General features: G+C 40.9%; 3 protein-coding genes across 21 annotated transcripts in view; 2 read left to right on the top strand and 1 right to left on the bottom strand.

Annotated features, from left to right (window-relative positions):
• The window catches only part of APAF1 (apoptotic peptidase activating factor 1), a 78915-nt gene extending 68844 nt beyond the window's left edge, over nucleotides 1-10071 (top strand). For all 4 annotated transcript variants that reach the window (XM_057741302.1, XM_057741301.1, XM_057741300.1 and 1 more), the window contains 2 exons: nucleotides 3516-3662; nucleotides 7839-10071. In XM_057741302.1, coding sequence (XP_057597285.1) covers nucleotides 3516-3662; nucleotides 7839-7985 — 294 coding nt within the window. In that variant the 3' untranslated portion in view covers nucleotides 7986-10071. The remainder of the gene's footprint in view (nucleotides 1-3515; nucleotides 3663-7838) is intronic.
• Nucleotides 1285-1779, top strand: LOC130856647 (40S ribosomal protein S24-like). The gene has a single exon (XM_057741308.1). The coding sequence runs from the start codon at nucleotides 1285-1287 to the stop codon at nucleotides 1675-1677; it is 393 nt and encodes a 130-aa protein (XP_057597291.1). The 3' UTR covers nucleotides 1678-1779.
• Nucleotides 10072-24183: 14112 nt separating the features above from the next.
• The window catches only part of ANKS1B (ankyrin repeat and sterile alpha motif domain containing 1B), a 1070894-nt gene continuing 1070093 nt past the window's right edge, over nucleotides 24184-24984 (bottom strand). For 7 of the 16 annotated variants that reach the window (XM_057741211.1, XM_057741213.1, XM_057741215.1 and 4 more), the window contains one exon: nucleotides 24457-24619. In XM_057741211.1, the coding sequence (XP_057597194.1) occupies nucleotides 24509-24619 (111 nt within the window). In that variant the 3' untranslated portion in view covers nucleotides 24457-24508. Of the gene's footprint in view, nucleotides 24636-24984 lie in introns of all 16 variants that reach the window. The other 9 variants (XM_057741212.1, XM_057741214.1, XM_057741217.1 and 6 more) reach the window with 4 other exon arrangements.

The raw sequence follows: 24984 nt of genomic DNA, 5'->3' as shown, positions 1-24984 counted from the left end.
TGCTCATATATTAAGTATCACTGGAAATAAATGAAAATATTAGTATCTGTAAGTAATTGGGTTGTTTATAAGAGTTTAGTAAAATAATCCTAGTACATGTATGTGTATATGCTTGCTCATTTATTTTATATGTAAAATATAAAAATATACATTATATATTATATGTGTGACACACACATATATCTATATATATATAACCTTAACAGGGGCTTGCCCGGTGGTTCAGCGGTTAAGAATCTGCCTGCCAGAAATTAAGGAAACAATCCCATTTACCATTGCAACAGAAAGAGTAAAATACCTAGGAATAAACCTACCTAAAGAGGCAAAAGACCTGTATGCAGAAAACTGTAAGACACTGATGAAAGAAATTAAAGATGGTACAAACAGATGGAGGGACATCTTCTTGGATTGGAAGAATCAACATTGTGAAAATGACTGTACTACCCAAAGCAATTTACAGATTCAACGCAATCCCTATCAAATTACCAATGGCATTTTTCACAGAACCAGAACAAGAAATTTTACCACTTGTATGGAAACGCAAAAGACCCCGAATTGCCAAAGTAATCTTGAGAAGGAAAGCCAGAGCTGGAGGAATCAGGCTTCCTGACTTCAAACTATACTACAAGGCTACAGTGATCAAGACTATATAGTACTGGCACAAAAACAGAAATATAGATCAGTGGAACAGAATAGAGAGCCCAGAGATAAACCCACGTACATATGGGCACCTTATCTTTGACAAAGGAGGCAAGAATATACGGTGGAAAAAAGCCTCTTCAATAAGTGCTGCTGGGAAAATTGGACAGCTACATGTAAAAGAATGAAATTAGAACACTTCCTAACACCATACACAAAGATACACTCCAAATGGATTAAAGACCTACATGTAAGGCCAGACACTATAAAACTCCTCGAGGAAAACATAGGCAGAACACTCTGTGACATCCATCAAAGCAAGATCCTTTTTGACCCACCTTCTAGAATCATGGAAATCAAATCAAGAATAAACAAATGGGACCTCATGAAACTTAAAAACTTTTGCACAGTAAAAGAAGCCATACATAAGACAAGAAGACAACCTGCAGAATGGGAGAAAATATTTGCCAGTGAAGCAACAGACAAAGGATTAATCTCCAAAATATACAAGCAGCTCATTCAGCTTAATACCAAAAAAGCAAATAACCCAATCCACAAATGGGCCGAAGACCTAAATAGACATTTCTCCAAAGAAGACATGCAGTTTTTTATTCCTTCCTGGCTGCTTGAAGATCAGCCACCATCATGAATGACACAGTAACTATCCGGGCCAAGAAGTTCATGACCAACCGACTACTTCAGCGGAAGCAAATGGTCATCGATGTCCTTCACCCTGGGAAGGCAACAGTACCTAAGACAGAAATTTGGGAAAAACTAGCCAAAATGTACAAGACCACACCAGATGTCATCTTTGTGTTTGGATTCAGAACCCATTTTGGTGGTGGCAAGACAACTGGCTTTGGCATGATTTATGATTCCTTGGATTACGCGAAGAAGAATGAACCCAAACATAGGCTTGCAAGACATGGCCTGTATGAGAAGAAAAAGACCTCAAGAAAACAGCGAAAGGAACGCAAGAACAGAATGAAGAAAGTCAGGGGGACCGCAAAGGCCAATGTTGGTGCTGGCAAAAAGTGAGCTGGAGATTGGACAACAGAAGGAGTAAAGATTCTGCAGTGACTGTATCTGTGGTGATTGTGCAGATTTTTCATGAGAGAGTTAATAAACTAAGACCTTTGACATGAAAAAAAAAAAAAAAGACATGCAGATGGCCAACAAACACATGAAAAGATGCTCAACATCACTAATCATTAGAGAAATGCAAGTCAAAGCCACAACGAGGTATCATCTCACACTGGTCAGAATGGCCATCATCAGAAAATCTAGAAACAGTAAATGCTGGAGAGGGTGCAGAGAAAAGGGAACTCTCCTGCACTGTTGATGGGAATGTAAATTGGTACAGCTACTATGGAAAACAGTATGGCGGTTCCTTAAAGGACTAAAAATAGAACTACCATATGACCCAGCAATCCCACTCCTGGGCATATACCCTGAGAAAACCATAATCCAAAAAGAAACGTGTACCACAGTGTTCATTGCGGCACTGTTTACAATAGCCAGGACATGGAAGCAACCTAAATGCCCATCAACAGATGAATGGATAAAGAAGATGTGGCACATATATACAATGGAATATTACTCAGCCATAAAAAGGAATGAAATTGAGACATTTGTAGTGAGGTGGATAGACCTAGAATCTGTCATCCAGAGCAAAGTAAGCCAGAAAGAGAAAACAAATACCATATGCTAACTCATATATATGGAATCTAAAAAAAATGTTATTGGTAAACCCAGTGACAGAGCAAGAATAAAGATGCAGATGTCGAGAATGAACTTGAGGACACGGGGTGGGGGGTGAAGGGGAAGCTGTGACGAAGTGAGAGAGTAGCATTGACATATATACACTACCAAATGTAAAATAGGTAGTGGGAAGCTGCTGCATAAAACAGGGAGATCAACTCAAGGATGGGTGAGGACTTAGAGGGGTGGGACAGGGAGGGTGAGAGGGAGGTAATATGGGGATATATGTATAAATACAGCTGATTCACTTTGTTGTACAGCAAAAACTGGCACAACAGTGTAAAGCAATTGTATTCCAACAAAGAGTTTAAAAAAAAAGTAAAAGAATCTGCCTGCCAATGTAGGGGACACGGGTTCAAGCCCTCGTCCAGGAAGATCCCACATGCCGCAGAGCAACTAAGCCCATGTGCCACAACTACTGAGCCTGTGCTCTGGAGCCCATGAGCCACAACTACTGAGCCTGTGCTCTAGAGCCCGTGAGCCACAGCTACTGAAGCCTACACTCTTACAGCCCATGCTCCGAAACAAGGAAAGCCACCACAATAAGAAGCCCGTGCACTGCAGTGAAGAGTAGCCCCCACTTGCTGCAACTAGAGAAAAGCCTGCATGCAGCAAGGAAGACCCAGTGTAGCCAATAAATAAAATAAATAAATAAAACAAAAACCAAAAACCTTACCGGGACTTACTGTTTAAAACAGTATACTTTAGGTGTTTGAATAGTATCTGTCAGTATTCTTAGTGGTAGATCCTGAACTAGAATTCTTTGTTCTTTTGAAGTAGTTTATTAGGCCCTTTTTGTTTATTCCTTGCTTCTCCCATCATAATCTTTTTATTCAATGAAAGAGTCACAGTATTCTAATTAATCACTCGAAGTCCTTTTGTTATATTTTTTGGCGTATAGTTAATGATAAATATTGTAATAATGCATTTTAATTATAATCAGTGTTTTTTAAAAATTTGCACAGGAGAGAAATGTATGTGATCTAAAAAAATTCCCAAGGTATCACAGAATTGTAATTATATTTTAAAGAAAGATTTCCAAATATGTTCCAGATAAGTTGGATATATAAAACTTCTGAGTAACCCTGTTAATGAACTGTGCGTTGTTTTTATAGATCTGGAATGTCTCAAATGGTGAGCTTCTTCACTTGTGTGCTCCAATTTCAGTAGAAGAAGGAGCTGCTACTCACGGAGGCTGGGTGACCGACCTTTGCTTTTCTCCAGACAGCAAAATGCTTGTTTCTGCTGGAGGATACGTTAAGGTAAGGGTTTCTCAAAGACTGAAAGAAAACAACAGCCTGTATCATACTTTCCAAGCTATTTTTACTTCCTGTGTCGCAGTTGGGTCTCATACAACCCATCAGAGAGGAAGGGCAGTTACTGTTATCCTGTTTTGAGTGATGAGACTGAGATCTGAAAGGCTGCTTTTCTCAGATCTCTTGGAAGTTCAGTGACAGTTTAGGGATGTTCTCGGTCCAGAGCTCTCATACCACCTCATACAAAGTCTTAGGTGATTAGAATGACTAGAAAGTGGGGTGTCTATATTTGATTTTCTCTTCACTAATTGTGAACTGTGTTGGTTGAAAGTCTTAAAAAAAATTTGAGAAATTTCCTTTCTTAAGTATTAGTGGCAATAGTAGTGGTGGTAGTAATAATAGTAAAAATAGCAGAGGCAGCATATTGCTTTATAGTTTACAAAATGCTTTACGTACATCATCTTATTAGCCAGCTTTGTGAGGTTTAAATTTTATCATCTTTGGTTTGTAGGTGAGGAAACTGATGTTCATAGAGGTTGTGAATTTCCTAAAATTACTTAGTAGATTGGCTTATACAAACTTAGTAAATACTGAGGCCAAGGTTTAGTGTGCTGCGGTGCCTCAGGGTCATTTTTTGGTGCATCTTTTTATCCATCCACTCACTAAGAATGTATTAAGTGCCCACTGTATGCTGGCACTGCTAATGTGGCACAGTGTTCAAGACTTGGTTCTTGCCCAGGTGGTTGACAGTCTTTGGGGGAAGCAGACGTTTAAGTCTCCAAGTGGAGGAAGGGTTCTGGCACACATTTGCGTAAAGATAGTGGAGGCACGAAGGAGAGGAGTGGACAGTTCTACCTTTGGGAGTTAGCAGAAGCTTCCTATGGAGGGGGCTGCTTGAGCTGAGTCTTTTGAATAGTGGTTTACTTGTAAAAAGGGTTGAAGATGATATTGTATTATTGTACTGATCACTTAAAAACAGATCTCTAATAAATTAGATCTTATGATACTGTTTTTTCTTACTGAAAACATTCATGTGTAGAAGATGATTCTGATTGTCTAATACAGTATAGATGTTCAAAAATATTTGAATGACTGAATTAAAGTTTTTGGTTATATGAGACCTACATAAGTGAAGTTTTATTTAACTTAAAAATCTAGCTTATAAAAAAGATAAATCAGAGGGCAGTTTTTGGCTCTATGAGAGGATGTATATTATGATCCCTTTACAAGTTTACATTGAAAATACAATACTGTTTACAAGACGTTGCATTCATTAACCTGTACACCTTTATTTAGTTATTAGGGGATTGTGAGACTAGCACCACTTGTCCTCCTTTAGTGTAGAGGTAAACTGCACGCTTAGTCTGCTCTGAGGACAATGCTTAGAGGAGTGGCATTGCTGTCTTTGTGTTGGAAGCTGGGAGTCTTCAGCTGTACTAACTGATGAAAAACTTAACTGCTCAGCTTTGACACTGAGCTTCTAGAGACCATGTCTTTTGATGCTCTGGGCCCCATAGAAGGCTATCACATAACTGTGAGTCTGGCTTACAAGATATGATAGAGATCAGTGACTAAATTTCCAGAGTTCCTGGAAAACCTTGAAATAAACAGCAGAATCGATGTCTGTACTGTAGAGGTTATGTCTTGAGGGTGAAAAAACCTATAGCCTGTGTATTTAGTCTGTATATTTAACTGACAACCAGGCTGTTCTTTCTGGTTTGATTACTAGCGTGGTTAAACTGGTTATGATACAGCCCAGCCTACATCTACCCAGTATGTTAATGCAACTATCCAAAAGTACAGAGCAAATTAAAAGTAAAAAGGAACAGTTGCTGTAGTGTCCAAGAAAATAGGCCTTTTCAGTCTGTTTACTTTATAATCCAAGCTGTATAAATCAAATGTCAGTAAGATAAAGTAGGTATTCAGTAGTTAAAAAGCTCTTAACTTTCAAAAATTATTGCTATTGATAACTTAATAATAATGTAATTTACTTGCATTATGCCACAGAGTACATACTTTAGAATGACAAGAAATCCACATTAATTCATACTCATGAGGAGAAAGTCTGATTTGAAATATGAAATACATGGCAATAAATGCAGGCTTGCCATTACTTAGAGGCAACAGAGTATAAAGTTCAGCAGAGTGAGACTTGGGGCACACTATCCGAATTCAGCAGCTGGCTCTGCCACTCATTAGCTTTGTGACCTTGCAGAAGATGATTTAACCTCGACTTTCTCATCTGTAAAATGGGTGTAATAATAATACTTACCTTATAGGGTTGGGAGGGTTAAAGGAGTTAATACAAGTAAAGTACTTATACATTGTGGCACATAGTGTACCCTGAGTAAATGTTAGCTATTTTTTTTCCATTTTTTAAAAACTGAAGTATAGTTGATTTACAATGTTGTATTAGTTTCAGGTGCACAGCAAAGTGATTCAGTTATACATTATATACATATATATATTCCCTTTTTCAGATTATTTTCCACTGTAGGTTATTATAATATATTGAATATAGTTCCCTACAGTAGGTCCTTGTTTATCTCTTTTATATATAGTAGCTTGTATCTGTTAATCCCAAATTCCCAATTTATCCCTCCCTCCAACTGCTATTTTTTTTTTAAATTTAGTTTATTTCTTAGAGCAGATTTAGTTTCACAGCAAAATTAAGCAGAAAGTACAGAGTTCCCATATACCCACCCTGCCCCCACATACAAACCTCCCAGGGTGCATTTGTTAAAATTGATGAATGTTCATTGACATGTCATTATCACCCAAAGTCCATAGTTTCTATTAGGGTTCACTCTTGGTGTTGTACAGTCTGAGAATTTTGACAAATATATAACGACAGGTGTCCACCACTGTAGTATTACACAGAGTAGTTTCACTGCCCTAAAAGTCCCCTGCATAAGTCCTATTTAATATCATTGTCTTTTAGTCTGTATTCACATTAGTGGCTGTGTTAGTGTCTCCAAGTAGAGTGGTCTGTTCTAATACAGGGAAAGGTAGTAGGTGCACTAGGTTTGGAAGCCAGATAACTGTTCCACCTCTGCCACCTGCTAGCAGTGTCATCCACAGTGACAAGGCCTTTCTTCTCTCTCAACCCTAGTTTCCTTACTTGTAAAGCGAGGCAGTTAGACTAGATGCTCTCTAAGGGCCTTACTTAACTCTACGATTTGCCTCTAGCGACTGTCCTCTGCAGTCTTGATTACACTGCTATTTTATAAAGCAAAGTTGTTAGTCCTGGAAAATTTCAAGTTAGTATATGTTGCTTCATTGAGGTTTACTTAAGTCCACAAGGTATACTTTTGCCAGTTACCATTACTAATAGTGAACATGAATAGTTGACCCAGTCACACGAGCAAGGCAGAATGCTAGGCATTGCTACAGATACAGAAGTGATCATTGCATTTGTAATACTCAGAATCTTGATGTACCTGAGGCCTTTTCAAAAGGTGTTCATGTACATAGTCTCTTTTGCCCTCATCTTAGCTGTGAGATATATAGGTAAGCTTCGTGATCCCCATTTGGTAAAGGAATATAAATATTGCTATAATCTTAGTGAATTCAATAATTGGGAGGAGAAAGGAAGGACTTGGCCAGAGCACCTGCTACCCTTGAGATGTTCAGTATTTATTTAGCAAATAAAGGTATAGACTTTTAAATAAAAAAACTTGATCATGATCTCTTGAATCACTCCTGGTTATTCAAGGGAAGATTCAGTAGAGAGAACATTCTGTCCTGCAGCCCATATTATGAGTAGTCTCGGTGTCTGCCAGAATTCCTGTCTGTGTCTACAAAGGGGCATTTTTAGAGAAGAGAGGGTCATTCTCTCCATTCTACTCAGCAGGACGTGCAGACAGGAGAATTCAGTCCAGCTGTGGCCGTAATGGGCTTTGTGTAGCCTCGTGTCTGCAGCTCTGAGTAGGCTGCATGTTTCTCCAGCGTGCCTTACAGTGGGGTTAGGTGCGGGTTAGCTCTGAGGCAGTCCCCAGGGTTAATCAGGAATGCAGACTGGGTTGATAATACTATATTCAGCATTAAACCTTAGACATCCTTCCTGGTGTTTGCTGAAATGTGGAAGTGGGGAGGTGAGAGGGCGAAGGATCCAGTTGGCACTGCAGATTGTCTCACACTGTAATTACCAGCCTAATAAGAATTTTATTTTTCTCTGAACAGTGGTGGAATGTTGTCACTGGGGAATCCTCACAGACCTTCTACACAAACGGAACCAATCTTAAGAAAATACATGTGTCCCCTGACTTCAAAACATATGTGACTGTTGATAATCTTGGTATTTTATATATTTTAAAGATTTTAGAGTAAAATAGTTAAGCAGTGATGTAAGTTGAACTCTTTTATTTTTGAATTGGAAAAAAAATCATAATGAAACTCTGTATTTCAACTTTTTATAAAGCTGTGAATTGTTTTGCAGTATTGCATTCATTATGAAAGTGTTTGTGGTTGGATGAATAATATTAATGTGGCTTCTCCCAAATGAACACACCTTTAATCTTGTTTTTCATAATCATCATCATTATTTTTAACACTTTGTCCTTAAGATGCAAATGAAAATGTAAATATGTACCTTGTTATACCGTTGGTAAAATTCTCCCTTGATGCATTCAAATTGGTTGACATAATGAGAGTAATTTGAAGGAAATAATACGTTTTAATACTACTATTATTATGCAGGCTGTGCCTCAGGGTAGTAGTAGCCTGATTTCTGAACCACACTTACCCCAAGGGGGTATAGTTTTCCCAAATATAACCTCAGAGCTTATTTGCACCTCTTAAATTTGCTTTAAAAATACTGTGTCTGTGTGCACAGTTTGCAAAATTTCCTTTAATTCACTTGATAAGTGAGTCTTAGATTTCAGAAGTTCTCTTTGTGAAGCAAAAGTTATGCGTGTTGAAGAGAGTAGATTTTGTAGGTCTACCTTTTCTCATTAGCTAATGGCAGCCCTGGGCTGGACCTGGACTCTAGCTGTCAGTCTCTGGACTGGGTACTCTCCTGTTCTCTCTGGTTTTTTACATACCACACTTCCTACTTGAATGAATTTAACCTTTCTTAATCCTCACTTTTCTCTTTTTTTAAAATAATTGCTCCACAGTTCAATGTTAATAAATCGGAATAATTGGGGAGGAGCCAATTTTAATCATAAATTTTAACAACAGAATTTTTCTAAGATACAGAAAATAGTAAAAAATAATTTTCTTCTAATTCCATTTACTTTTAGAGGAACGACATTGCTAGTACTATTCTCTTAGTGAATTTCAAGAGAATTCTCTATGGTTTTCTGTGCAATACTGGAAGGGTCATTGTGACTCTGGAAGATGTCACCTTTAACCTTCCAGCCAGTCTGTTTTCCTTCCCCTTCTCTCCCTCTTTCTCTCCTTCCCTCCGTTCCTCTAAGGTTAATCAGGAAAGATGTTTTTGACAAGGAAAAAGCACATCAACATCAGTAACTAGCTTTTTTGACTTCCTGATAGAAACTTTATTTGCAGTTTAACTCTAAACTTTTTCCCTGAAATATATTAAGGGGAAATGGTGATAGATTAATACTAGATGTGGTTCTTATATTAAAAAAACAACAACAAAAATTCAAAAATTTTTGTTGCTGCAACAAGAACTAAATAAAATGAGCATTAGCATTAACAGTGGGTAAGCATTGAGCCAGTTTCTGTTGTTGGTGCATACTAGTAGATTTGGGGTGGGTAGGGGGGAATACACCACTCCAGATGTGTTGTAGATTAGATGTTCCTGTTTAGCATTTAGGGAACCATAAATAGAGTGAATAAAATATTTTATATTGTTAAGGAGATTTGTTTTTTGTTTTTGTTGTTAGTTCCTCAACGCACCATAAAACAAATTTATGGGCTTACTGTGATTTAAGTAAATGTGATGTGAAAATCTTAATTTTAGAAAAAAGAGATTTCTGTAAATAATATGTTCTGCTTAGAGTACCCAAATCATAATTTGATTTGCCTACAGTGTTTAAGAACTCATTTATTTAGCTCGGAGTATAACGTATTAACTTTTGTAATTAAAGTCACTTGACTATAGAAGTATAACAACAAACATCGGCTTTTAAGATGCCTTGATTGGCCCTTATGTTACAAATAAATTAAAAAGAAAAAGGAAAAGAAAGACCAGATAACATGAGGAAAGAAGCCTTTCAAGGCAGCTTAAGTGTCTAGTCAAGGAGAGGGTTTCTTTTTGTACTTTTCGATGAGTATTTTTCAAGCATTTCCCCTGCTTTATTTTTTGTGTTGGAAATACATTGCCTTTTGTATATATAAGATTTTCTTTTTTACATTGGATGTGTCTTGTATGTTTTGAAAACTGTTAGTTTTGTATTTAAGGTACAGCTTACATGATTTTTTTTTGCCTTGGTATACATTTTAATACATGAATTTAAAAAATTTTATAAAAATAAAATTCCTAAAATATTTTTGAAAAACTTTTTCAGATTGTTTCAGACTCCTTGTTTGTCCTTTGTCGATCAGAAAACAGATGTGAAAGATTCTTCAAGTTAAAGCCATCAGTCTCTATCCATGCTTTATCAGCTGTGTGTAATTCAGTTCTGTCAAAATTTTCTGTCTCCTCAGTTTGTCTCTGATGCCTGGTGTGGCTGGCATGGAGAAGATCCTGTAAAGAAGAGAATTCATATATTCATTCTTTCATTCGGTACACATTTGTTGAAGGCTACCACGTGCCTGGCATTTTTGTAGGTATTGGGGGTATAGCAAAACAAACTCCTTGCTCTCCTGCAGTTGGGGGCTAGGGAGAGGCAGAAAAACAGTAAGTCATTCAAATCCATAGTGATTAGTTCATATGTAAATGGAGAGGAGGAGGGTTACAGTTCTAGAGGGAGCTGCTCGTTCAGACCTGAAAGGTGAGGGAGTGAGTCAGGCCAGTATCTGGAGAGAGTTTCCAACTGAGGGATGGGTTGGTCTGTTGCAGCACCAGCAAGGAGGCTGGTGTGGCTGGAGAGGACTGAGCGAGGGGAGCACAGGAGGAGGTGCAGCCAGCCAGCTCTGTGGAGGGTCTCCCAGGCCAGGGCAGGGTCATCTGCCCTGAGATAGGAGCTACTGCAGGAGTGTGGGCAGTGGAGAGATCTGACTATAGCTGTAACTTTCATCACTTTGGCAGTGGGAACCAGGTGAGAATCAGCTGAAAGGAGTACAAGTAAGGAGGGAAGCGGGGAGACCAATGAGAAGCTTTTACAGTAATCTGGGCAAAATGAAGGCAGCCAGACTGGGGTGGCAGCAGGAGAAGCTGTGACAAGTTGGATTCTGGATATATTTTGAAGGTAAGTGTTAATGAGAGTTGCTAATGGATCAGATAAAGGTTGTGAGAGGAACAAGTCAAAAGTCAAGAATGATACCGAGGTTTTGGCCTCTGGCTTGAACAACTGGAAGAATAGAGTTGCTGTTAACTGAGATGAGAAGACTGTGAAAGGAGCAGGCTTTCGGACTAAGCACATTTGAGGTGGGTGTGAAGCAGCCACATGGGGTTGTTGAATAGGTGATTCTTTCATGGGAAAAGTCTCTGATGGAGATAAAAATCAGAGTCATCAGTGAATTGATGGTATTTAAAATCACAGGACCAGATGCAATGAAATGGGTATAGATAGACAAGACAGGAGGCCACAGACTGAGCCCAGAGCAGTCTGGTGGTTGGTGAGCTGAGGGCCCAGCACAGGACACTGAGAAGGACTAGCAAAGTCTTAGCAATTGCAACTTTGTGTGGTAAGTGCAATGCACCTTGGTGTGTAGTAAGTGCAGTGGGTGTGGGGTCCTTTGCTCAGTGTGCTCTTGGGTAAAATTCCTTAATTGGTTTGTTCGTTCAGCCACCTGTCTGTCCTCTACACCTTGAATATCTACTATGCCTAGCACTGTTTTAAGCAGCAGCCAAGGCAATAAATAAACACATTTTAGTTGTTGGGAGAAATTGGAGACAATAGATAATAAGAAAATAAGAAAATATCAGCAGTTTCTTATCTGTAGGAGTTCCTCCTTCTCAGGGTTGTTGTGGGGATTTAATATGATAATACTCACGAAGTACTTACTTATTATCTCAGTGCTTGGAGCAAGAAAGTGCTCGCTGCACATTCCTTGGTGTTATTTGAGTCCCACCATCTTTTGTGTGGCAACAGTTCCCTGACCGCTCTCTCTCCCAGCAGTCATGCCTCTGTGTGATCTTTCCAGGGTGCTCATCTTGTCACTTGCCATTAAAACCTTGGACCTGCTTGTGCTCTCTTGCACCTTTGGCTTTGTAGATGCTGTTCTCCCTTCTGTACTGCCCCTCCCCCACCTAATTTTTTTTCCCCTAATTCCTTCTTATCTTTCTCCTTGAGATGACCCTTCTGCTGAAGGCTGCCCTGTCCTCTCATAGCCCCCTCTTTTCTCTGTCATGGCTCTTATTGCCCTGTGTTGTTTACTTAACGGAGTCCACCATTCGGTTGTAAGCTCCGTGAAAGCCAGGTTTATTAGGTGTTTTATACCAGAGTCTAATATAAGCCCAGCTCCAATTGGAGCCTCAATAAATCTTCGTTGAATGATTGGAATTCCTGTACGCCCACATGCCCATAGTGCATTCTGTGTCCTCCCTCTGCACTAGGACGTCATGAGGCTGTCAAATTAAGATGTAGCACATCACCAGCATTTTCATTATCTTCCTGTTTTAGTTTCGCATTTTATTGTGAAGTATCATTAGGAGAAAGTAAAACTTTACTTGCATAAAAAAGATTTGTTTCCAGGTTTTATGAAATGAATAAACATATCCCTGGAGTGTTTAAGTTGGCAATTATGGCAATCTATTATTCAACGTATGTTTCGTGTTATTATAATTTACTTACCAACCTTTAGAGAAGGAGAAAATGATTTTCTAATAACTCTTAGTCTCTGAAGATTGTCACTTGAATGGATTTCCTTGCTCATAACCTCGCTCCTTAAGACTATGGATGTGCTATACAGCTATTAAAATGCCGAAATTAGAAAATCAGCTGCTATGGGGCTATGAGTTTAACCACAGAAGAATGGCTGTGTAGTGTGTATATTCACATGGCAGGGGCAGAAGAATTTGCATCAAACGTGGGACTCATCAGAGAACAGGCCTTTGAAGTCATTTGGTATCAACAGGGAGTTACTGCTGAGTCAGATGGCATTGTGAGCAGATCAAAACTTGGGGACATTTTCATTTCAATTATGATTCAGGAAAATGAGTCGCTGGTATTCACTGTAAATTCATTTATGAGGTCAGGCCCTCAGAATTGCTTATTATCACATGGAAGTGAAAGAAAAATCTGTCTCTCTAATTTCTCATCACCAGGGCTAGAATAACTGTCTAGAGAGAGCATTCTGGGCCTGAGTTTGGGTTTGGTGGTTCTGAGCAACTGATCAACTGGAAAACATCCAGCAGTGAGTGAAGACTCCTGCTTTAGAGTACCAAGGTGGCTATTTTGAGGAATTGGAGCAGACTTTCACATTCATCAGATTCAAGTCTTCCTCTCCTCCCCAGCCCTTATTTTATCTTCACAGTAGTTGATGCATTTGCAGACTATGCAGTCCTAGTTTACAGGGGAAGAACTACATCCCAGGCAGTTAATCTGATAAAGCCAGCACCAGAACCCAAATCTGAATTTCTTTTCTTTATGGAAACACTCGGACCCACCGGGGTATGCTTTGAGTGCTTCAGTTGGAAGTAGAATCCTTCTGGGTTCGTGGCAGATGAACACCAGGCTAGGGGTCAAGGCTTGGGTTTCAGGAGTGGGGGAAGATTTTGGAGATCTGTGTTTCTCATCCTGATTATTTGCTGCATTCTGTCAGATAACTTTCTGAGACATAACAGATCCTTTCTAGGAGGAAGGAAGAAGGAGTTACTGTTTTTTTAAAGGGCCTTTTATTTGTCAGGCTCCTTGCTGGGCACTTTCCACACACATTATTTAATTAACTTCTAACAAGGCTGCAAGGTGTTATCTCTGTTTTCTAGATGTGGAAACAGGTGCAGAAAGGTTAAGTCACCAAGGGTCTCACAGCCAAGGGGTGGAGCTGCGGTTTCAGTCCATGGCTGTCAGCCTTCACCACAGCCCCTGGGCTGGAGGATCCAATAGCATCATTTCAGTTCTACATTTAATTCATTGTTCATTTCACTCATTGACATCACGAGTCATGCATGACTGATCTTGAGTCCTGAGCTCTCAGAGATGATGTCAGAGGTGGTCCCTGCTCCTGAAGAACTTCCACTTCTGGGTATCCTGGCTAACCCATCTCTGTGCCTGTAGGGATTACTCTTTGAAAACAGCAGCAGGGGCCATTCTGATGGGAGCCAAACGGACGGCAGAGGTTGGGGGATGCTTTGGATTTGCTAGCACTTGGCCACAGCTCAACGTAGTCTCAGTTCGCAAATGATTTAAGCACTGAGCAAGGTAGGTGGCAGCCCTACTGCAACCTGCTCCGTGGAGAAGCCTGTTTCTACTTTGAAACTTTTAGGAGGTTCATTTCAAATTAGCAGCAGCCCTAGGGCTAGTGGATCCATATGTTTTTTCTGGCATCTTAATTTCCTTTCTCCTTTTCCTTCCATTTGAAAAGGCGTCAATTCTCAGAGCCTCAGTTTCCTCCTTTGTCAAATAGGGACCACAATATCTAATCGCAAGATTTTCGTGAGGCTTGAAAAATATGTCAAACACCTGAAACAGGTCTCAATAGTGTAATTATCTTTTGTCCCAGTTACAGACCCCTATTCCTTTGCTGCCCACGTTTCCTTGGTTTACAAATTGGGACTGTGCGGCTTTAGCTCCACAGAACACACATCTCTCCAGGTATCCTTCTCTACCTCATGTTGGATCTATCCTCTTGGCTGTTAGCTCCCAGGAGACAGACCTTGCTCAGCAGGAAAGCTGTCCCAAATGTTATTCTTTTTGGGGTATGCATGCACTCGAATGGTGGAGGATTGGGAGTGACACTGGAGAAAACATCTTGGGTCAGCGGTTTTGCTTTGGCTGTCAAGTGGATCCAAGTTCAAATCCTGGCTGCACTAGCATCCTAGCTGTGTGACCTTTAGCAAATGGTTTAATCTTCTCAAGGAGCTACTTCCGAGGTAACCTCGGATATGCAGATCTATGTGGGCTGCCCAGCTTCTCAGGGGATCTGGAAGGCCTGTCCATCCAAGAGTGAAGCTTCTCACACTTTGCTGCATAAAACCTCCCCAAACCCAGGTCTCACGCCAGACCAATTAACTCAGAACTGCTAAAGATGGGACTGAGGCATCCATAGTTTTGAAAGTTTCCCAGGTGATTCCAGAGCAGAGCAGAGGTTGAGAACGCATGCCCTCTGCCTCACCCTGGATGGCCTACGAAGCCATTGCCCGTCCCACTCCTGGGCCCCAGCCAGCTGGGCCTGTGATGTCTGCTTTGGCAGTGTGCTCTGTACACCTGCTCTGTGGTGACACTCCCAGGAAGGTCCTGAGCAGCACAGACGTTTGTTGTGCTGGGGGGATGTTTCCTGCTTGGATTTGATGGCTAACTTATAGAGCAACTCTGCCAAGGTTGGATTATTACCAATTCCTCCTCCAGTCGCTGCTTTCTCTGTTCAGGTGTCTCACCTGCATGTGCTTGCTTTCACCTTTTACCTACTTCTGTGACATTGCCATTGTGGCAGATGCTGTTGGTGGCCAACCTAATATCCTGTCTCTCCCTTTCCCTTACTAACAACTTCTGTATTGTTGGGAGCTGCAGTGTGCTCAGCTAAAATCAACAACAGTTACATTTTCCAACTGCTTTTCTAGGGGTGGCAGATATAAGCATAGACGTAAGCAAAACTTGTAGGGTGAAGCTTCCAGGAAAGCTCCTGAAAGGTTTCTTTACTCAGTTGGGAGGCAGGAGCCCTTTGGTCTTTACCATCTTTTTTCCTGCCTGGAATGTGGATTTGCTGAATGATGCTCCAGCAGCCATTTTGTGCTCATGAGGTGACCTTGCAGATGAATGCCACAAGCTAAGGATGGCAGAATAGAAATATAGGAGCTTGGGATTTTGATGACAGTTGTGGAGCTACCATTCCAGCCCTGTGCTGTTTATCTCTGAAGTTCATGTTACATGAGAAAAAATTCAACCCCTCCCTTGTTTTAAGAGACTCATTTCTGGTCTTCACTCCTAGTCCTTGGATTCAGTTCCTGATAACCCTATAAACAAACCACGTGTATAAGAGCAGTTCAGCACATGTCAGTGACCCCTGCATTTCTGCAACCTCCATCCCGTAGCCCCAGCCACACACTGTACCTCCTCTAATAACTGGAAATCAAGTTGGGAGGTAGTTGAAGTTTGGTGGAATCTCAGAAAGTCACAGACAAGTGATGCACGGACCAGGCCCAGTCCACAGAGGAGTTTTGTTTGACCCACACTGATTTTTTTAAAAAACTGGACTTGTTGCCAGCATTTGAAAATCTGGTGATTTTCAATAAAAAGCCTGATTTCTTAGAAAATCTATTGAGCCAGGGTCTTCTTTTCTGCCTGGCAACAATCAGCTGGAACTGTCAGCTGCCCCCTGAGAGGATAGATCTGTGGATCATCACAGCACACCCTTCACTCATGTCATCTGTGTGGCCCTGAAGGTGTCTGAGTTTACAGTCTTCCCTCTCACAGCCACATGCATACCACAGAAATGGTCTGCTAAAACAGAATTCCTGAATTTCCCGTGCCTTTCCTCTTTCCCAGTCTTCCCTCACTCAACACTAGCACGTTGGGGCTTTTGGCTTTTGTTTTTCTCTGAGAAAGCTGTGCATGCATTTTTGAGAAGTGGAGAGAAATCAGCCTCTCAAAGGTCAGAAAGCAGCTGATGTTGCTTCTTACTTGGGGGCATCTTGACTTCTCTCGTGTCTTATTGACGAGAGGCAACAAAGAGGGAGAACTGCAGGCTCCCTGGGGAGCAGCTGTTGGGCATTTGATTGAGGCACTGAGACATCCAGAGGACAATTAAATTGAGTATTGAATATGGATGCTTTGAACGGCTTTTATTAGAATGTTGTGAATCAGCTTTGGTTGTTAAGAGCAGCTCCATCTCCGCTTGCTCTTACCTTGGTGCTGAGATGTCACTCTGAATTTTCCTAAATGGCAGGATTTGCAAGATGCACATTAGCACCTCTGGGCTCGTAGGTGAAACGCGTGCTCCTCGGCTGTCTGAAAACCTCAGCAGCTGTGCTGCCACATTCAGCTGGGGTGACCCTACTGGAGCCATTAAATGGAGAATCTCTTTTTCAGTCTGATGTGTGTGTAAGTCTTTACATCACCAGTCATTAACTATGCTTGGAAAGTTAAATGCCCATGCGGCTCTTACAAACATAGGTCTCTGGGGATTTGGAGAGAAAAGCAAAAATTCTCAAGATGATAATCTGTAGCTATGATTATTTCTGAGCGACACACAGAGTGCAACATGTTGGGTTGGGAATGATCTTCTCTGCATTAGTGACTGTAAGTAAAATGGAGCCACGCTGAACACAGAGTGGATTCTTGGTCAGTAGATTGGCTTGAGATCAAGACAGGAAATAGTTACGTGGAACTGGCATTTCCCAGGTCAGCACCAAAGTCTTAGGGTTAATTCCACTGCAAAAATAAGTTCTGGTTCTTGGGTACTAATAGAATCTCACAGGATGCAGAATGATGATTGGGCAACAGACCTAATGAAATTCCCTGCTTTGGGACTGGTTTCTGTGGGAAGCAGGACCCTGTTGCTAGGGCAGGCTGGGCGTGAGGATGGGTGGAATGGAGTGTGGGGGAGGCTGATGGAGCATTGGTGGAGGTAGACTCTGCTGGCCTGTGTTGGCTGGTTACCAACTTTTAAGAAAATGTGTTTATAACTGTCAGATTGCTTAATTTTCATAGGAAACATATCCAGTGAATAGCTTATGTAAAAAGAGAACCAAAAAACTTAATGTCTTAAAAAAAAAAAAGGGCTTCATTCCATACAGACATCTGAACATGGCCATTGTATTCCAGTTCTGTGGAAGAAGAACTCTAGAGGCCAGCCCACTTATCAGTTTTTCATTTCTTTTCATAAATAGCTTAGGAGCAATTCTACTTGGGGTCCAAGTATGAATTTTCACTGATTTTTGGGAATTTGGCCATGCGTTCTTTATCTAAGCCTGTCTTCTGCTCCATCATATCCAGACATACATGCACCAGCAATATTCTCAAGTATTCCAGCAGAAAATCTGGTATGTCTTGAGAAAAATCACTTCCATAACTTATTAATGAACTAACTAGGCATAATTTTCATTGTGTTCATTTACCCAAATTTATCATAGAATATTATTTAAGAAGAGAAAAAATATATGGAGTAATTGAAGTCCTTTTTGGAATATTAGCATTCAAGGATCTCCACCCCCATGGGTATTTCAGTTGCCAATGTGTCAGATTTTCCCTTTAAGAAAATTAGATGCAAATCCCTTCAATACATGGGCTGGCTCTCTCCTCTTTACCCCTCAGACTCACTCCTCCCTCTTCCCTGCCCTGTTGTAATTGGAGGTGCCTTGTGTAGACCAAATCAATGGATACCTTGCCCTGTGGCTTCCAGTGGGTTCAGGTAATGCAGGGTGGAGGGTGAGATCAGGGTATTTTTTTTTTTTCTTTTATTATCTTTTTTTTTTTTAATTGAAGTATCATTGATTTACACTGCCGTGTTAGTTTCAAATGTACAGCAAAGTGATTCAGTTTTATATATATATTATACATATATTATATATAATTTCTTTATCCATTATAGGTTATTACAGGATATTGAATATGGTTCCCTGTGCTATACAGTAGGGCCTTGCTGTTTATTTTATATATAGTAGTGTGTATCTGTTAATCCCAAACTCCTAATTTATCCCTTTCCCCTTTGGTAACCATAAGTGTGTTTTCTCTGTGAGTCTGTTTCTATTTTGTAAATAAGTTCATTTGTATCATTTTTTTTAGAGTCTATCTGACTTACTTCACTTAGTATGATAATCTCTAGATCCATCCATGTTGCTGCAAATGGCATTATTTCATTCTTTTTTTATGGCCAAGTAATATTCCATTGTATATATATACCACATCTTCTTTATCCATTCATCTGTTAATGGACATTTAGGTTACTTGTATGTCTTGGCTATTGTAAATAGTGCTGCTGTGAACACTGCGGTGCATGTAACTTTTTGAATTAAGAGTTCTCATTTTTTCCAGGTATATGCCCAGGAGTGGGATTGCTGGATCACATGGTAACTCTATTTTTAGTTTTTTAGGAAACTACCATACTGTTCTCCATAGTGGCTGCATGAATTTGCATTCCCAGCAATAGTGTAGGAGGGTTCCCTTTTCTCCACACCCTCTCCAGCATTTATTATTTATAGACTTTTTGATGATGGCCATTCTGACCAGTGTGAGGTGATACCTCATTGTAGTTTTGATTTGTATTTCTCTAATAATTAGTGATGTTGAGCATATTTTCATGTGTCTGTTGGCCATCTGTATGTCTTCTTTGGAGAAATGTCTGTTTATGTCTTCTGCCCATTTTTTGGATTGGGTTTGTTTTTCTGATATTGAGCTGTATGAGCTGTTCGTATATTTTGGAAATTAATCCCTTGTTGGTCACATCGTTTGCAAATATTTTCTCCCATTCCATAGGTTATCTTTTAGTTTCATTTATGGTTTCCTTTGCTGTGCTAAAGCTTTTAAGTTTAATTAGGTCCTATTTCTTTATTTTTGCTTTTATTTCCATTACTCTAGGAGACAAATCCAAAAAAATATTGCTGTGTTATGTCAGAGTATTCTGTCTATGATTTCCTCTAGGAGTTTCATAGTATCTGCTCTTATATTTAGGTCTTTAATTCATTTTGAGTTTATATTTGTATGTGGTGTTAGAGGATGTTTTAATTTCATTCTTTTACATGTAGCTGTACAGCTTTCCCAGCACCACTTTTTTTTTTTTAATTAATTAATTTATTGGCTGTGTTGGGTCTTCATTGCTGTGCCCGGGCTTTCTCTGTTTGGGGGTGGGGAGGGCTACTCTTTGTTGTGGTGTGGAGGCTTCTTATTGTGGTGACTTCTCTTGTTGTGGAGCACTGGCTCTAGGTGTGCAGGCTTCAGTAGTTGTGGCACGTGGGCGCTAGAGCACAGGCTCAGTAGTTGTGGCACATGGGCTTCGTTGCTCTGTGGCATGTGGGATCTTCCCAGACCAGGGCTTGAACCTGTGTCCCCTGCATTGGCAGGCGGATTCTTAACCACTGCGCCATCTAGGAAGCCCCTACATCTATTTTTGTTTAGTGTACCCCTTAACTGCTTATTGTGGATACAGATGATTTTACTACTTATCTCTTTTAACCTCCCGACTAGTTTTGCGTGTGGATGATTACCTGCCTTTACTGTTTGTTTGCCTTTACTGGTGAGCTTTTTTCCTTCTGTAATTTTCTTGTTTCTAGCTGTGGACTTTTCTTTTTCACCTAGAGCAGTTCCTTTAACATTTGTTTTAGGGCTGGTTTGGTGGTGCTGAATTCTTTTAGCTTTTGCTTGTCTATAAAGCTTTTGATTTCTCTGTCAAATCTGAATGAGAAACTTGCTGTGTAGTGTATTCTTGGTTGTAAGTTTTCCCCTTTCATCACTTTAAGTATATTGTACCACTCCCTTCTGGCTTGCAGAATTTCTGCTGAAATCAGCCGATAGCCTCATGAGAATTCCTTTTTATGTTATTTGTTGCTTTTCTCTTGCTGCTTTTAATATTCTCTATCTTTAATTTTTATCATTTCGGTCCTGAAGACTCTGGGGCTGTTGCCCACTACTGGCAGGTGAAGCTAGGTCCTGGGGTTAGTGCTGGGCTACTGGTAGGCAGAGCTGGTTCTTGGAGTCTGGCTGCAGGGCCCACGGATCCCAGAGCTGGTTTCAGATCATTGGTTGGGTGTGGGGGTGCAGTTCCTGATACAGTTGGGTATGAGGTCTGGGGTTTCCTGAAAGTTCTGTTGGCTTGCTAGTGGGCCAGGCCAGGCCCCAGCTGGTCCCAGGGTAGAGTCTGGACTGATGGGTGGGGTTGTGTCCCAGCCCATTTAGTTGTTTGGCCTGAGGCATCCCTGCACTGGTGCCTATGGGCTGTTGGGTGGGCACAGGACTTGGCGCTAATGAGCCAAGATGTCAGCTGCCAACACAGTGTTCATGCATTTGAATGTTCCCCAAAATATCTGCCACCAGTGTCTATGTCCCCAGGGTGAACTGCAGGCAGGTGCCCCCCCCGCCACCCCTCCAGGACACACTTTGAGACCAGCAGGTAGGTCTGGCCCAACCTCCTATCAAATTACTGCTTTTGCCCTGGGTCCTGTGCATATGAAATTTTGTGTGCCCCCTTTAAGAGTGAAGTCTCTATATCCCTCAGTCCTATGGGGCTCCTGCAGTTAAGCCCTGCTGGCCTTCAAAACCAGATGCTCTGGGGGCTCGTCTTCCTGGTGCCAGACCCCTGGGCTGGGGAGCCTGATGTAGGGCCCAGAACTCTTACTCTTGTGGGAGAACCTCTGCAATATAATTATTCTCCAGTTTGTGGGTTGCCTGCCTGGAAGGGATGGGACTTGATTATATTGTGAGTCTACCTGTCTAGTTGTGGTTCCTTCTTGATGTCTTTAGTTGTAGAAGAGCTTTTCTGGTAGGTCCCAGTCTTTTTCATCAATGGTTGTTCTGCAGATAGTTGTGATTTTGGTGTGCTTATGAGAGGAGGTGAGCTCAGGGTCTTTCTACACTGCCATCTTGGCTACTCTCCCTGAGATCAGGGCATTTTAATCCCTGGCTCCCTTTCTGAGGCCCACGGCACTGTCTGGCAGCCCCCTCCACAAGCTGCCTCCTTTCCTACTGCCCCTCAGGGCATACCGGCCCAGGAATACTGTTTCACGCCTCTGTTTCCCCAGGTGCTGCCAACACCTATGTGAGTGTTCTATCTATTAATCTCTTACATTCTCCCAATCGGAGTGTGCCATCTGCTTCACATGGGGACCACAACTGATACAAATAAGCATTTGATCCACAGAGATAATAAATAAGAGGATTGCTGACCTCTTGGTGGTTAGCAAAGATTAAAAGGGGCCAAATCAGCCCAGGCAAAGCATTACTATCTAAAATCCCAGCCCAGACCTTCCTTCAGGAAATCTGCCCTTCCGCCTCTGTGAATGTCACCCTATCTCAGGATGGTTTTAGCCCTAGGGCCTGCATGTCAGGCTGGGAGTGCCTTGAGATTTGGCATATTTTGGAGTGTAACACACTTGGATCCAGCAGTGGAGAGATCTCCTGAAAGTCATAGGATATGGACTGTGAATCATTGATTCTTCCAATGTGTCTCTAACATGGACCTGTTACCACTCACCTCACAGCTGGCATGTGTGTTTTAGGAAGAATGAAAGGATTAATGAGTGTTGTTATGGAAAGTCTGTGTCCCTTGAAAATCCATATGTTGATGTCCCAATGCTCCACTGGTGAGTATTTGGAGATGTGCTTTTGGGAGATAATTAGGGTAAGATGGGGTCACGGGGGTGGTGCCCTCATGATGGGATTACTGCCTTTATCAGAAGAGAGAGAGCTTGATGCTCCCCTACCCTTTGCAGGCACACACCACGGAGAGGTCATGTGAGCACACAGCAAGATAGCAGCCACCAACAAGCCAGTCCAAGAGAAAAAGGCCTTAGCTTAGAATGAAACCTACCTTGCTGGCATCTTGATCTTGGACTTCCCAGACCTCCAGAACTGTGAGAAATCTGTTGTTTAAGCCACCTGGTGTTTTGTTATGGCAGCCTAAGACAAACATGTAGATGTTGTCCTATATAAGTAACCCAGTTTGGTGATCTTTCCTCTTTTAGCAATTTCTGTTTTGGCAATTCTTCCTTACAGCCCACTTCAATATTTAACAAAGACAGTGGTGGCTTTATGGCTGAAATTCAAACTTTAAAGGCCAGTGTATCTTTTTCAGACTGGCTGAACTTGGAAATGAGCATATTTTCTCAGTGATTTTGCCAAAGAAGAGATCCATTTAACTGTGGGTGCTGAGAAGGCTGGGCCTTTGGTTCTGTCCTAAATGGAAGTGGGAGGGTGCTCACAGAATCATGCCAAGCACCAGCAGCTGTACAGTTTCCATTTTATTTTGTGTGCTTTTTTATATAGGATATAAATAAGGACAAAAATTACAAAATTTATAACTGGAAGCCCAAGCATATTTACACGTTTCTGTTTCAGCAAAGCTACTGTTTACTTTGCTCCTATACAGTTTCCTTTTGGTACCATATTTTAGTGTTATTTTACTCTCATTTTACTACATACATATCAACAGTGAATAGGCAAAATATATACAAGGAACTGTTCAGTTCAAGTAATTTAATATTGTATTAAAATTCTTCAACACTGAACTAAAATCATATACATTTGTCAGTTTGAAATAAAATTTAGTTGTCTTTCTTCAAAACTCACCAACTGATGAATGTAACTGATAATTTCAGGTTTAAAATAATATAGGTTAATTAAAAAAACATTAAGACAGTCCCACAATTTATCAATATCGCTATAATGAACTTCAAAATGATTCACAATATGATTGGTTAGAACAATATACATTAAAATGTTATTTTTTCTATAATGATATTGGTAGTTTATATAATTTGATTCTACATAAATATACATTATGGTATCATACAAATACTCCACAGAGACATTAAAAAAATTAAAATACCTTAAAGAAATGTAAGTAAATTTTATTTAATCAAAGAGTAAGCAAACATTTATTTACTTATTTTGTTTCAAGAAAAGAGTTTTATTACTTTGGAATCTTTTTTTTTTTGTATTTTTATTTTCTAGAAAAAAAGATTTTTTTTGCAATAGAATTTTATTAACACCTTTCTCAAACAAGGTTTCCATGACAGAAATCTTGACAGCAGGAGCCCTAGATTTTTTTTAACATATTCTTTAAAACGGTGAAGATTAAAAAAAAATCTTTGCAGGCTGACAGCTGCGTCAGCACTTTCGGTAAGACGCCAGTCTGCTTGCCTGAATCTCCTGCTCTGGTGAGCGTCTCTGCTATAGTACTTTGCCACGCCCAAGCCAGTCCTCTTGGTGGTAGCAGTAGAAATTTAGTTATTTGAAATGAAACCAGAAACATCCCTCACAACTAACCTAGTTTTCTTATCAATGCATTAGTGAAACATTCTTTTAATAAAAATATTTAATACAAGACACATTTTTCTGTGCATAATAAATTCCTCTGTTTTAAATCATTAAGTTTTTGAATCAATCCATAGATGTAAAGGTTTTCTTTATCTGACATAGTTGATTACATATAAAATCCACAAATATAGAAATTGGGAAACAGGATTTCCTGGCAATCTGGGGAGTAATTTTTGTCCTTTTGCAGGAAACGATACTCAGTGAGATAATGACTTTACAGATGCTTTCGGTGGGAGTTCTGTTCTGATTCTACCTTGAAAACTGCTGACAGTGAAAAATAAACCCAAGAATTTGATACTTTTAGGCAGTATTAGAGATCTCCTGTATTTTTTTTTTTAAGGTGTTATCCCCAAATACAGCAAAGCAAGTGTTGGGGCAAAGTCACTAGAAATACCTTGGGTGGCGGCAGGGAGGGGAGTCGGGAGAGTCAGCCACAGATCTCAACTCGTTTCTCTCAGGGGTTACAGCTGGAAAGTCTTGGTTGCACTTTCTGTCACTGGTGCAGAAAGAACGTCCCCAGGAATGGCCAGTGGCCTTTCGCCCGTGACAAGGCCACACAAACAGAGCAGTCTTCCTCCTGCGCTGGGTGGAAAGCCTGCTCCGAGACTGCTCAGCGTGCAAGGCACCGCGAGGACGGGAGGACGGTGAGTATCAGAAAATCGTGGTCTCATACTTGGTATTTATTCCCCTCTTGGCCTCTTGTCCCGGCTCCACTATCCACGGCAGATTGGCCAGAGTCTTTTGCTCAGATGGGTCTATCTGCTTTAAAACAGAAAGGCTAATGCCTGTTATACGGTACCTGCCTGGGGCTGCACGCATGCATCCTAACACTGCCTGGAAACCAACACGGCGCCCTAGGATGCTGGTGGGTGAGGATCATCTGTTCGTTCGTCTGATACACATTTACTGCGTATGGACCGTGTGCGAGGTACTGGGGTGGGGGGCGGTGAGTGAGACACAGCCCTTGCTCTTGAAGGCACACAGATGGGGAGCAGACATAGGAACACTTTACTGAGAAGTGAGATTTGAGGGGGAAGAGGGCACTCTGTGGGCACCCAGGAAGGCCACTGACCCCATGCTGGGAGCCAGGGGGGCATCCTGGAGGAGGTGAACTAGGCTATGTCCTG

This window comes from Hippopotamus amphibius, chromosome 7, assembly GCF_030028045.1.
Source record: "Hippopotamus amphibius kiboko isolate mHipAmp2 chromosome 7, mHipAmp2.hap2, whole genome shotgun sequence".
Classification (NCBI taxonomy): domain Eukaryota; kingdom Metazoa; phylum Chordata; class Mammalia; order Artiodactyla; family Hippopotamidae; genus Hippopotamus; species Hippopotamus amphibius.
Note: the sequence above shows the minus strand (reverse complement) of the source record. Positions and strands in the feature narration are given on the sequence as shown.

Coding starts and splice junctions, on each gene's coding strand:
- LOC130856647 (XM_057741308.1), top strand. CDS start 1,285: ATGAATGACACAGTAACTATCCGGGCCAAGAAGTTCATGACCAACCGA.